The sequence below is a fragment of the Amia ocellicauda genome, chromosome 12 (genome assembly GCF_036373705.1).
Source record: "Amia ocellicauda isolate fAmiCal2 chromosome 12, fAmiCal2.hap1, whole genome shotgun sequence".
NCBI classification, from domain to species: domain Eukaryota; kingdom Metazoa; phylum Chordata; class Actinopteri; order Amiiformes; family Amiidae; genus Amia; species Amia ocellicauda.
The window spans coordinates 3,116,394-3,132,266 of NC_089861.1; the positions used below are offsets into that span (position 1 = coordinate 3,116,394).

Sequence of the window (15,873 nt, forward strand, 5' to 3'; positions counted from 1 at the left end):
ACACACCATCAGAAGGCAATACAGCTGCTAGGACTGGAACTCATTCGGGAGAAGGCCGGGGAAAGCAGCCCGACACTCAATAGCAGCTCAATAGCCCTGTACACCATATAAGAGAAGATGCAAGGCTGTGAGTGTGTGGATTTGGCTCGACCTACATTTAAGAAACATCTAAATTAAAGATCTACATTTTCTTGCAATTCTCTGCATGTATGAACAAAGTAATCAGGACATCCGGAATTAGTCTCTGGATGGGAGATGCACAATTATTCCAATGTATTATTTCTGCCATCATCATTATTAACACTTAGATCTACAGTCACACCTTTCTTTTTGTCTTAACTTGAGGAGTGCTCTGTTAATCAAACACCTGAAAATCTAAGAAAAACGCTGAAAACTTTCCATATGAAGCTGCAAACACTTCAAAATAATAAAAACTTACCGTCAAATATACTGAGATCCCTAAGCAGCCGTGGACCGTAGATCCCTTCCAATATACTTTCAAAACCTACCAAGACAAAAGAGAGGGAGCAGTGAGGTTCACATTCAAACAGAACAAAACAAAAGCAGACTTTGTGTCTCAGTGGAGAAAAAGGTTATGTAGACAACTACCTGCAAAAAACCCCAACAAAAACAGACAAGCGAGCTCAACAGAATCTCGCGTTACCAACTGAGCAACGCAATGAATGCCCACGGATTAGAAACGCACTTGTAGCGTTCACCAGTCCTGAGCGATGACATCAGCCTAATCTTTGACTCCAGAGAGCAACCGATTGAGAAGAGCAAGCCCGGTCCAACACCACAGCCACACCCGGCACACTCCCCCACCACAGAGGCTAAGAGCATCACAACCTAATGTCCACAACCACTGCGATCTGCTAACAGCCACTTCCAGCATGCTTCTTACCCCCCCGCCATTTCCATTCACGGAGGAATAAACCGATTCCTCAAGTTACAAGGGGGAGAGACAAAGACAATCTGAGGCCTAGGAGTCTCTCTTTTCAGTTCTGTGAAACATGAACTCCTGGACTCGCTTGTGCTGACAGGGAGAGAGGGAGTGGAGGGGGAAAAACAACACAAATCATCCACTAGCTTGCCTTTGACCCTTTGGTAAAGTAAGGCATTGTGACCAAGCTGATTCATAGATATTCCCAACATCACATGGCTGAACTCGAGGCCTTCCTGTTGTCGTCTGTGTAAAGAAAACTCCTCGGCTCCGGTCCTTCGAAGACAAAAATAAATTAAAAAAAAATCCCCAAATTAGGATACAATAATGCAATCTTCAAGGAGGACAAGCTGTCCATCACTAAACTCTGCTGGATTTCCTAGAAAGTAAAATCCTGCAACAGTGACCCAGTTTTGGTGCAACATGTTACAGTTCCCTAAAAATAGAGGAAATTCCCACTTTTACAGCATTAGAGTAATTCCTTCATCATTAAGTAAATCCAGCTGTCAGTGTGTGTGGAAAGCATCCTCTTTTATGTAACATTTACATGTAGTAGCCCAGAATCATACAGACAATTCTGACATGCCTACTATGATTAAACTCACATTTAAATAGCAATAAGCACAATCTGAACTGACGTGAAATAAACATCCTTCCTTTGGATGCACGAGGATACGTTTGCAATACCTGCATTGATGTAACTAATGAAATGCTAGCCTGCGTATGGATATAAATGCAATATCTGCACAAGCTCATTCTTGTAAAAAAGTGTGCAAGATTCTTTTCAGGTTTTCTAATTCCATCTCAAAGATGACGAGACATAACAGCGAATTCTTTCCAATTTATTTTGTCCAATACACTATAATTACTACTTCACAGAGGTTGAGTTACATTTCCAAGACCTCTGTAACCCTTTCTTCTGAAGCTGGCTGCCAATTATGTGTACTTTCTTTGATTTCTACAGTTAGACTAAAAAATACATAATACAAATTCAGACAGCGCACTGAGAGATTTTTGAAATCCATTCCGTCTGCAGGCCTGAAACCGCAGCGTGTACTGGGTTTGACAAAGGGAACTGGAATTGAGAAAGTGGAATTGACCGCAACTCTGTAGTCCACGGTGTTACAGCAGCCGGGGGAGCAGTGGGCCTGACACCCTGTCCCACTGGCACCGGCAAGCTCGGACATCGCGGAGGAGCCGCTCACACGACACTCACACATTGAAGGGTTTCTCCGCTTCCTCTGAAAAGCCCTGAAGGTGCGACACTCTGACACTCTGGAAAGCGATTCGGGGAGAGGAGTGAAACCAAGCATGCAGCCGGGGAGGTGAGGCACTGTGATTTGGCAGAGTTGTTTTTAGCACAGATTAGGGAGAGAGAGTGCTTTAGGCTAATAAATTATAACACGGCTACCGAGGTTAGAATGCATTTCTAATTATTAATAAATACATATTAGTTAACGAGATCTAAATCTGCCAGGACACCACAGTGCCGTTATGTAGTGAACATGCAGCGTTCAGTGTCATTCTGCACACACAGTCAGGGCTAATCATTAACCAAAGAGACTAATCGTTAACTATTTATTCATTCAATAATTTTACATTTCTAGTCTCATATGGAACAGTCAAAGGACAACTCCCCCCCCCACCCCCCATCACGGATTCCAATAAAAAATAAATGGGAAGGAAACATTTCAAGCAGCAATAACTCATTTGGCAAGAAGAGGAGAACTAAAAAAGCATCCACATTATCACAGATAAGTTGTACAGGTTTCCTTGCAATGCTTGCATATATCAGAAGAAATGTTGCATAGGACAGACATTAGAATGCAACTGTGTCATTTAAATTTATGATGGCAGTTGCAGCGGGGGAGTGGACGTTTGTCATAACATGGAAGTTCAAAAATACCAAATCGTGCATTTCTAGCTTTAGCAGTTACAGCAGAGAAAAACAACTTGGACTGCATAGGTTGTAACAGACATCCCTTCAATGCCTCTATACATCATTGCGTGTCCATTACATGATGCATTTTGCAAACCTAATGCTGTCACTTTAAGACAAGGTTTAAGATGCATCTCTTCTGAGTGGACCACACAATACAAATAACATTTAGGTGATGCACAAAAGAATATTGAATTGTAATGAAACCACCTCTTAAAACAAACACAATCTTCCGCACACTACTGCATGAAGCTTGAATTCCCATTTAACAGAAAAAAACTAAAATGAAAAAGAGCCCCTTAAATATGTGCAAAGGATGTCCACCTTCTCATGGAATTACCCTTGAAGAGAGTTAAACCATTTCAAGCAAGCAGATAATTGAATCAAGTATGTAATTTTAGATCTCAACTGGAACACAAAGACACTGGCCACAAGTACTGGAGTTGCACCCAAAATAACCAGGCTTCCTCCCTGGGGGGTCACCAGTGGCGGGCTCTGGCTCCAGTGCTAGCCGGGAATCTTAGTAAGGACAGAGTGCCGCGGTTAATTGCGATGTCTGCAGGATCACCAGAAGGCCACAGTGAAACAGACACCAGAGACAGTGACCTGTAATACAGCCTTGTTGCACACGGCGTCACGTTCTAGGACTCAAGCCAGCTCAGAACTGGTAGCAAGGCAGGCCAAGGAGAGGGAGAGAGAGAGAGAAAAAGATGCAGGGTGCACACAAGGGATTAACAGCATTAAACCTGTACTGCAAAACCCTTGACCCTTTTAGCCTGGTAACGGAGCAGCCAGAGAGCAGGTTCTCGCACATGTATGTCAGGGTGTGAAACCCAGGAGGAGTGCAGATTGTTTTCAATGTCAGAATTATCAACAACAACTCCCCAGTGAAGAAGTAGTGTAGCTCGTCTGCTATGAGCACTGGTGTTACAAGCCACTATTCTTGTGACATCACTGAGCTGCCGACAGTGCCAGTGACCCAAGCCGCTTCAGCCACGAGAAACTGAAACTGTACATTGTTTTAAAACTCAAACACTTCCTTTTACACGCAAACTAATGACCGTCACCTCACGGTTGTTGCTCTGTGCCTTTTTCCTGCACGGCGTCTGGAGTACCATTTGATGGATACGATGAACTGGTGTGCTAAGGGTGAGAACTGGCAGACGAAGTGTTGAAGTTAATAGGCGCGATTTGGAAACTGTTGCCGTTTTTTTGTAGCATACTTAATATGAAAATATCTCCACTTTCCAAAGGAAGTGCAAGATCAGCCGGTGGTGTTCAAGCTTGCAGAAAGATTCCTGCAGATCCTACTCAATGGGATTAGAGTAATACGACCTCACATTACAATGGTGAATATGAAATGGCTTCGCTCTAATTCTAGGGGACAGAAATCTGCGCTGACAGGACTGAATAATGCCACATTCATTTCACCCCTAAAGAGACAGCGTGGATCCTGGGTGTCTTCTGTAGCCATAATCTATCCTTTGAATCACACATGCTATTTCTGTACTTCAATTAATTCAAAATGAAGCTGCAATCTCAACCAAAACAAAGAAGTATGAACACATCGCTTCTCTTCACTGCCTCCCCGTGCACTACAGGACAGATTTCAAAATACTCCTATTAGCATTCAAAGCACTAAAAGGACTGGCACCTCCCTACTTAAAAAATCTCCTTATCGAATACACTCCAGGTTGGCCATTGCGATCACAGGAAGTCGGTTATCTTGGGATCCCAAAAATACACCAAAAAACACAGGTGGCAGAGCATTCAGTTACAGGACCCCGAAACTGTGGAACGATCTTCCAGTCTATGTAAGAGATGCCCTCTCTGTCTCTGCCTTTAAATCACGGCTGAAGACTCATCTTTTCAAATCTGTTTTTCTAGTCACCATAACCCATAAAGCCACTGGTGTGCCTTGGACATTCTCTGCACAATGCGGTCAGTCATCTCCTGCATCTCACTATCAGTAGCTGAGTACAATCTCTCTTTCTGTGTTCAAACAAATGTCCCCCTCCGAGGGGCTGACGAGGCACCCCCACACCAAAGGAAGATAACGCACCCCCCACCCAAGAGCTGATGACAGCCCTCACTAGAGACAAGACCACAGCTAGCAACACCACCTAACAACTTTCTGATTTTCTAGCTGCCCATCTGATAAAATGATACTGCCTGGAGGGGAGGCAGCCATTAGGTCTGGGCCTGAAGCCATGGACCCCCAGAGATTTATTTTCTCTGATAACAACCTACCATTCATTGGAGTTTGTTTCTCTCTCCTCTGTGCCTAATGGTTTGTTTATTTTATCTGTCTATATATTTTTTCAATCAGTAAAGTGCTTTTGTGGGTACCCTGCAGAGGGCGATATACTAATTAAAACATTTTTGTTTTCAGATAAATCAGACAGATGTTCAGTTTATTGAACACATGCATTTACTGGATGCTCTTTTCATTACACAGTGCATGGGTGTGGGACGTCCACAGGCCGAGAGGTGGAGGTCAGATCAAATCAGTTGTTCATTACCAGGTCTTAATTGTGCATTTCTCCACTAAACGAGTTTTCTGCTGCTTTGGCCTGAATTCACTCTTGACAGCACTGGGCTGTAACTTTCCAGTTTTAAGCACCACTACACCACCCACAACCTAATTTCAGAAAGCCTTTCATAAAAATAAATACAACTCTGGGTCTGTACCGCCTCTCTGTGTGATTATTTGATTCTGTCACATGCATTACATTTCTAAACAGCAGTTTCTGCATCGGTGACAATTCACCTACATTCCCGTCAAGATTTCACCTACAAAAGCAAATGGATATTGAAGGCAAAAAGAGGAACAACTGACTGTACTACTCTGCTGGAAAAGTCTTAACACACCAGACAACTGTCTGACATGGAAAAATATGCCGACTACCTAGGATGACAGTTTTCCTCTGTGTCGTACCCATAATGGCTCATAAACATTACAAGAAGCTTCCAGGGCACAGCTTTGTAGAGATAATATATCCTGCTCATTTTCAAAACGAATGGGCTCACCTCACATCGCCTAGTTTAAAGGTTTAATGACTAGCAGTTTCTGTGCCTTTCATCACCATTATGTTATACATAAGAAACATATGTTCAGAAACAAGAGGAGGCCATTCGCCCCCTCGTGCTCGTTTGGTGTCCATTAATAACTAAGTGATCAAGGATCCTATCCAGTCTGTTTTTGAATGTTCCCAAATCGTCCAAAATTCAGCCACATCGCTGGGGAGTTTGTTCAGATTGTGACGCCTCTCTGTGTGAAGAAGCGTCTCCTGTCTTGAATGCCTTGAAGACCAATTTCCATTTGTGTCCATATCCATTTCATATGCAAAACTGATCTCAAATCCTTGGCTCAACAGGAATATTCATAGTACAAAACACAGGGAACCGCTCTGTATATAGATGTGTGGTACCCTGCATCTTTGAATGTGTACAATTGAATGTGTGTGGAAACCAATCGGTGACATCGGTCAGTACATGCACAATATATTTGTTAGAAAGACAGTGAGCTTGTTTTCATATCCATCACATAAACAAAACTGGTTACACTGGAAAAAATGTGCCAGTGATGGATCCACATCAAGGTAACAATTTAATCTTCTGCAGTGACCGCTCTGAACGCAGCACATATGAATACTGCGCATCTGCGGAGAGCAAAGGTCTGTAACTTTCCTATTTAACCACCTATCACATTAACCAGATGTAACGTAATAACTGGAAAGGAATCGGAATAAACCGTCAATAGGCTGCTCTTCCGTATGTAAGGCCTTGCGGAGCTGAAGTGCGAACTCATGGGTGGTCCATGGCTTTGGGTCCAACTCCGGTCTTGATGGACCAGAGAACACTGCACTCTGATACTCCAGTCAAGAGTTATTTTAAAGTGCATGTGCTTTTAACACTTAAAAAACAAAAAACAAAAAACAGAATAAAGTATACTGATCGGAAAAATTTGACAAGCACTGCCTACCACAAACTGTGCCACGGCCTTCTGATGGTTTCCAAATAGATTTAAATCCCTAGCCAGCAAAAGCTAGGAAGATCAGCACCTCAGAAAGCAGCCTTAAAATCTCAAGGTCAGCTTCATTCACTCACGTGGCCTACAGTTAAACAAGTGATCGGTGTTGGACTAGATGTATTGCAGAGAATACTCCCACACCTAGCTGGATAACTATGTCTCCCGAGTTGAAACTGAAGAAGATAAAATTTCACATTTGCAAATCTGGCTGTTTTACAGCAAACTAGAAAATATTGTACTATAGTCACACACACGGGAGACAATGCAGAAGGACGGGCTCTAACTCCAGCAGGCAGATTAATCCATTCAGAGTCTGCAACAGAGGAATATAGTTGAAAACGCACGCCGAGGCCTTGAACAGGGGTTTGATGCAACGCATTGTTTCTGCTTTTCGGAGCATAAGCACGGCGTGTTCCGCGCTCCAAGGTTACCCATGGGTAGTGAAACGGGTGCGAGGCCAGCAGGACACCGTTCAGACCGCAATCGCACGCGCCTCCCGGAACGCCAGGCAAGAACGTTAAACCCCCTCTTTGTGTCCGCGACAGGACAGCAAAATATTGTTTTAATTAATAAAAGGTTACAGTGAACCTTTTAAGGCTGAATGCTCAGTCACTGCAGAAATAACAAGTGGTTACTAGTGTATGAAGGGTATATTTGCAAGATCCACTCAGAGCACCCCCCACACCGCTATAGATTTGGTTTCCCGTAAGCTTATGCACGCAGGGTGCATACGGAGAAGCTGATCACACGGGGGGCTACAGAATGTACAGCAGGCGGTTTCCATTCGGCACTCGACCACAAAGAAAATGTATAATTTACATGAATAATTTATCACTCCAGGTATAGTATGACCATTGATGTATGACTGCCATCCATATCTAGACTTTCCAACAAAGCTACTGGGCAAGAAAAGGAAAGGTACAATTTTTTATCTTAATAATTTTAAAAAAATATATAGATATATATAGATATAGTATGTCATCTTTATGAAACGGCTGCCAGCCTTGAAAACCTGCCTGATTTTACAGTTTGTAATAAGATTCCAACAATCACAGCACAGATGACAGGAAATGTGCACTAGATACACACTGTCAGATCGAGTGCTTATTCTTCATATCATGCAATATATTATACATATAAAAAGCTTTAGAAATCACAACAGCTGAAGGTCGTTGTGTGTGTGTGGGGGGGGTTGTCACTGCTACAAATCAGGGTGTTGAAATGTTGTGTAGAAGAGGATCGTTACAGAATACACCAGCATGGGACAGCAGTGGGACGAAGGAGCGCACACACACACACACAATTTGAAAACAGCTTTTTGTCATATTCCACAAGGTATAACTTAAAATTGTTTACGAGGCATTAAAATAATCAAGTATCAGGTAAGAAAGGCTCCACCTGAGACGCAGGCTCTCTCAGGGACAGGGACTGTAAGCTCCTTAGTTGTAACCTGTGGAGAGGCACTGGCAGATGGCACTTAAATTCACAGAAAAGGGACATCTAATCAGCATTAGAAAAATAAGGGGGGGGGGGTACTTGTCATTGTTCCTTTAATAAACACAAATAAAATGGTACTAAACACTGACTAGTGCCAGCAATGCAATGCTGTATTTCTTGACCCGTTTACAGGCTACGCTACAGTCAGACAAACACCAGCCCAAACCCCAGCTCAGATGTAATCGTGTTTTTGCTGTACAGCGAGGCAAATGAAATCGGTCCGATAAAACCGAGCCCCCGGGGCTCCGAGGCATCGGCCGGGGCATTACTGAGCAAAGCTGCACAACAGAGCAAGGTACCCACACGGAGGCTTAATACTGAAGCTCGATTTTAATGCGTACAATATAATCCGAGGCTCGACATGCTTTGCGTTTCACTGTGTCGATATTAACATACTCCTCAACCCAGAGATTACACTATCTCACCTGCACCATCACTCCGAGCTCCGAGGATGGCAGACGCTCTGCAGCCGAGCACAACAGTAACACGCACGATACAATCACTTCACTTTGTCACAGTTTTGCAAACCGGCACCAAAGCAATAACCAACAAAGCCTGGCATTGTATACACACAACACACACACTGTATTCACACTGTACGTACACACACCCCCACTGCACGCACACACTCCTTGTATATACACACCTACTGTGTGTATACCGTCAAGACACTGTGTACACACACACACACACAGTGTACACACTGTGTGTACATACACTAAATACTGTAAATACACTGTACACACTGTACAGTCTACACAGTGTACACTAAACACACTAAATACACTACTCACTCGCTTTACACATACACAATGTAAATACACTACACTTGACTACATACACACTACACATACATACTGTAAATACACAATGCACACTACACACACAAAACACACATTACACACACACATACAATGTAAATACACTTAATACACACTGTGGACACACTCAATGTGTACACACTAAATACACTGTAGATACACACTGTGGACACATACACTGTAAATACACTAAATGCACACTGCACACACTCACTGTAGACACACAATGTACACTGTCTATACACACTACACACTGTACCCGTTACATACACACACACTACACACTAAATACACTGTGTACACACTCACTGTGCACAAACTAAACACACTGTACACCATATACACTAAATTCACTGTACACTTACTGTACATACTGTCGATACACTATATAAACGCTGTGCACACACTAAATACACACTGCGTGCACACTGACGTGTACTGTGCACACACACTACACTGTAAACACACACACTACACTGTGCACACACACACACACTACACTGTGCACACACACACACACTGTGCACACGCGCACACACACTACACTGTGCACACACACTGTAAACACACACACTACACTGTGCACACACACACTACACTGTGCACACACACACTACACTGTAAACACACACACACTGTAAACACACACACACACTGTAAACACACACTACACTAAACACACACACACACTACACTGTAAACACACACACACACTACACTGTAAACACACACACACACACACTACACTGTAAACACACACACACTACACTGTAAACACACACACACTACACTGTAAACACACACACACTGTGCACACACACTGTGCACACACACTGTGCACACACACTGTGCACACACACTGTGCACACACACACTACACTGTAAACACACACACTACACTGTAAACACACACACACACACACACTACACTGTGCACACACACACACACTGTGCACACACACTGTAAACACACACACTACACTGTGCACACACACACTACACTGTGCACACACACACTACACTGTAAACACACACACACACTGTAAACACACACTACACTAAACACACACACACACTACACTACACTGTAAACACACACACACACACTACACTGTAAACACACACACACACACACTACACTGTAAACACACACACACACACACTACACTGTAAACACACACACACACACACTACACTGTAAACACACACACACTACACTGTAAACACACACACACTACACTGTAAACACACACACACTGTGCACACACACTGTGCACACACACACTACACTGTAAACACACACACACACTACACTGTAAACACACACACACACACTACACTGTAAACACACACACACACACACACAACACTGTAAACACACACACACACACTGTGCACACACACTGTGCACACACACACACACACACACAACACTGTAAACACACACACACACACTGTGCACACACACACTGTGCACACACACACACACTGTGCACACACACTACACTGTAAACACACACACACTACACTGTAAACACACACACACTGTGCACACACACACTGTAAACACACACACACACTACACTGTAAACACACACACACACTACACTGTAAACACACACACACACTACACTGTGCACACACACACACACTGTGCACACACACACACTGTGCACACACACTACACTGTGTGCGCACACACACACACACACACACTACACTGTGTGCACACACACACACACACTACACTGTGTGCACACACACACACACACTACACTGTGTGCACACACACACACACACACACACTACACTGTGTGCACACACACTACACACACACACACACACACACACACACTACACTGTGTGCACACACTACACACACACACTACACTGTGTGCACACACACTACACACACACTACACTGTGTGCACACACACTACACACACACACACACACACACACACTACACTGTGTGCACGCACACACACACACACACACACACTACACTGTGTGCACACACACACACACACACACACACACACACACTACACTGTGTGCACACACACACACACACACACACTACACTGTGTGCACACACACTACACACACACACACACACACACACTACACACACACACACACACACACTACACTGTGTGCACACACTACACACACACACTACACTGTGTGCACACACACTACACACACACACACACACACACACACACTACACTGTGTGCACACACACACACACACACACACACTACACTGTGTGCACACACACACACACACACACACTACACTGTGTGCACACACACACACACACACACACACACACACACACTACACTGTGTGCACACACACACACACACACACACACACACACACACACACTACACTGTGTGCACACACACACACACACACACACACACACACACACACTACACTGTGTGCACACACACACACACACACACACACACACACACACACACTACACTGTGTGCGCACACACACACACACACACACACACACACACTACACTGTGTGCACACACACACACACACACACACACACACACACACTACACTGTGTGCGCACACACACACACACACACACACTACACTGTGTGCACACACACACACACACACACACACACACACTACACTGTGTGCACACACACACACACACACACACACACTACACTGTGTGCACACACACACACACACACACACTACACTGTGTGCACACACACACACACACACACACACACACTACACTGTGTGCACACACACACACACACACACACACACACACACACACACACTACACTGTGTGCGCACGCACGCACACACACACACACACACACACACACACACACACACACACTACACTGTGTGTGCACACACACACACACACACACACACACACACACACACTACACTGTGTGTGCACACACACACACACACACACACACACACACACACACACACACACACACACACTACACTGTGTGCACACACACACACACACACACACACACACACACACACACACTACACTGTGTGCACACACACACACACACACACACACACACACACACACACTACACTGTGTGCACACACACACACACACACACACACACACACACACACACTACACTGTGTGCACACACACACACACACACACACACACACACACACACACACACACACTCTCTTTCGGGGGCTGTAACGGGGGGGTGATGTTTAGAAAACAAACCCGTCACGTGACCCACCCCCCCCCCGCACGGGACGGCCGTTACAGTCCCCCCCCCCGTCGCCATGGCAGCCGGGTTCGGGTTCCAGAACCCCCGCGCGGGACCAACGGCCGCCGGCAGCGCGCACCCCCCCCCGCCGAGCCGCAGCCCCGCACGCAGCCCCGGGACACGCACCGCAGCGCCGCCGAGCCCCGAGGGCCGCCGGGCCGCCCACCGGAGCAGCCGCCCAGTCAAGACAAAAGAAAATGGAGACGGAAAAAGGTACCTCTTCCAATTGAACTTCGGCACGGCGAACTTGGACGGCGCCGCCGAGCCGCTGCCCGGACCCGCTCCGGCCCCCCAGCCCGCCTCCGCCCGGGCCGGCGCGTCCAGAGCGGGGCGGACGGGGGTCGGCTTTCGCTTACCTACGCAGTGGATCAGCTTGTGCCGCCAGGAATCGAGTTCCCGCCGGAATCCCTTCCTCTCCGCCGTGCATTTGGAGCTACGGCACTGGGTAGCCATTCTGTCGGTCCTTCTCTCGCTCTGCGTGTGACGTCACCCGGCGTCATTTACATAGCGCGAGGGCGACGCAGGGGCCTTGATTGACACGTGTCAGGACGGGCGGCGCGCGAGGGGGCGGGCGCTGCGGTTCAGCCCATTAGGGCGGCGAGGTGATACAGGAGCAGGGCTAGGGGTGGCATCCATTGGAGCAGGGCTAGGGGTGGCATCCATTGGAGCAGGGCTAGGGGTGGCATCCATTTCTCTCTGCCCAAATAAATGAACGGAGCAGCAGCGCAGAGAGAAATGGGTGCCACCCCCCAAGCGCTGCCTTCTGTGTTGTTGTTTTGGTACAAACAGCTGCACAGCCACAGAGCTGCAGGCAGGATTTCCTGGTACTTTGCACCTAATAATGCACAGTTGCAGAGCAGCGCTTGTGTTATTGCATGGGCATAGATTTATTTTAAGCCTTTGGTTTTTTGCATGCTTATCGAAATTAATTACTATTTTCCCTGTAGAGATTAATAAACTATAATCAAATATTGCCGTGCATTTTTTATTTGTGTGTGTGTGCCGGTTGTTGGTTGGATAAACTAAAGATATATAGGCCTACGTATAATCCAGGAGAATTAAGATGCATTAAATAAAACAATCGCCATTTGGGGTTTAATGTAGTTTGCATTCACAAGACACATACTAGTGCAATCTTGATTCTCTGATCTTATGTAATTGGTGGTTATAATCGACCTTGACTTTTAAAGAGAAAAACATATTCTACTGTTTCACATAGTCATATTTAAAGCAGTATAGAATATATTGACAATATACCAAAATATACAATCCCATAGCAATCAGAAAGTTCAATAACTATATACATTTTTTAAGCAGGTTGCCTCAATTAAATGGACATGTATGAATACATTTAAAATAATGAGTAGGGTATATACGTATAAATCATGACGAGGATCTTCCTTTGCTTTGGAAGCACTAAGCTGTCCTTTTCCCTGGGGAAAGCATGATATCGGGATCGGCGTATTCAAAGTGAGTATCGCGATAGGTCAACCCAAGGATCTCCTGGAAAATCGTGTCCCTTTTGTAAATTTAAAATATGACATATTTGAAATATATTTTAGTCTGTATTCCTGTATGTGCATTTAATAATATGAAATATCAGATGAGGTTCATTTATATGTGTTTATATATATATATATATATATATATATATATATATAATGTTCTGTATGGATACCCAGTGACTCAGAAGGCAACATACTCCAGGGATAGGGCACAATGGTCCCTTTACATATCTACACCAACGACACAATATGGATCAACCATTATGGAGGGGGAGGGTTGGTTGGTGCACAATTGGCTGTTGTGAAAATAGTGTTCATGGCACACGTGTCACTATGCTCAGTGCCTTCCCCTGCATCCAACCCTCCCATTGGTGGCAAAGAAAAGTACGCCGCCTGATCACAGTTTTGATTCCTCTCTCTGTGGGCGAGGTGCTGTCCTCTCTCATGACAGCTCGTTCACTTGTATTACTGGATGTTGGGCGGGGGGAGGGAGTGGGAAAGGAAGAGGAAAAGACATAAACAGGGAAGCAATGCTCGGTTTCTTTCTATTATGTGTTGTATGGTTTACAAGACTGGTAGTGTTCTTGTTATGCTTTTATTGTCATGTTTCAACCACATTAATAAAGATTAATTTTGTCATTTCAGGCTCATTAAAAATGTAATGTAGAGCCACTACATTATTAGAAACCCTAATTAATATCGCACAGACAATCTCAAATGCCAGTCTTGGGAGCCTATTTTTCTTGAGGGCAAAATATTTGAGGATAAACACACAAAGCCCACCAAACCGACTTTGTACAATTGTTTAACATTCAGAAAAGGCTTAATAGGTGCTTCATGTACCATTTCTGCACATTGTCATCCAATTAAGCACAATTTTCTACTTTTTAATTAGTACAGTTATATTGTACAGACACACACACATACAGACAGGTGACAAATTAAAGAAAAAACCAACATAAAGTGTCTCAGTGAGGTGTTGGGCACCACGAGCCCCAGAACAGCTTCAATGCTCTTGGCACAGATTGTAGAGTCTCTGGACTCTACTGGAGGGATGAACACCATTCTTCCAAGAGAAATGGGAAATGTCTTTCCCATAGATCTAAATACAGGTGTAACTTTAATCACTGTTCCTATTGAAACACTTGCCAGTTGAGTGTCTGTGTGTCTGAAGCTCCTGCCATTCGTGCCCCAATAATGCCCCCTTTTTCACAGTCACTTAGATCCTTTCCTCTTGCCATCTTGATCCAAAATCGAGGTCAACTGGCCTGCTCAGCATTTGCATACATGCCACAGAGCATGATGGGATGTTAATTGCTTAATTGTATCATGCAGTACACCTGTTTGGAGGCATGTGCATTTGTTATGTTCCTGCACTTATTAATTCAGGAGTTTCCTTTAATTTGTCACTCGTCTGTATATCAACATAGCATTTCTAGCTGCATTGAATAAGATTAAGAAACAGTGTAGCCTATCAGTGCAACAGCCTTCTTCAACTGAAAACAAGCATCTAGGGATTTTCTTTACTTAAAGCACTATTAACAATCAATTGAGATTCATCAGGTTACTGAAACACCTCAGTCGGCGGTCAGACTGCTGCCCTGGGGGGCCGGGGGTCTTCTGGTTCTTGTTCCTTCCCAACTCTCCATTCATTCATTGCAAGGTTAACGGGACGGATTTAGAACTTCTCTGCAGATTGTTTTGTTTGTTTCGTGGGTATATCTGGGGTAATCGTCATTTGTGACATTATCAGCTGTTACACAAACAACACAATGACCCCAGTCTGACCCCACTATATTGTTGTTTAATTATTTATTGATATCATTATTTT

General features: G+C 44.5%; 1 protein-coding gene across 2 annotated transcripts in view; it reads right to left on the reverse strand.

The window, feature by feature from the left end:
* Positions 1 to 13,065, reverse strand: part of lcorl (ligand dependent nuclear receptor corepressor-like) — a 32,071-nt gene extending 19,006 nt beyond the window's left edge. The window contains exons 1-2 of one of the 2 annotated variants that reach the window (XM_066718079.1): positions 12,894 to 13,065; positions 440 to 505 (exon numbers count right to left, since the gene is read on the reverse strand). In XM_066718079.1, coding sequence (XP_066574176.1) covers positions 440 to 505; positions 12,894 to 12,990 — 163 coding nt within the window. In that variant the 5' untranslated portion in view covers positions 12,991 to 13,065. The remainder of the gene's footprint in view (positions 1 to 439; positions 506 to 12,893) is intronic. The other variant, XM_066718080.1, reaches the window with a different exon arrangement.
* Positions 13,066 to 15,873: the final 2,808 nt, after the last annotated feature.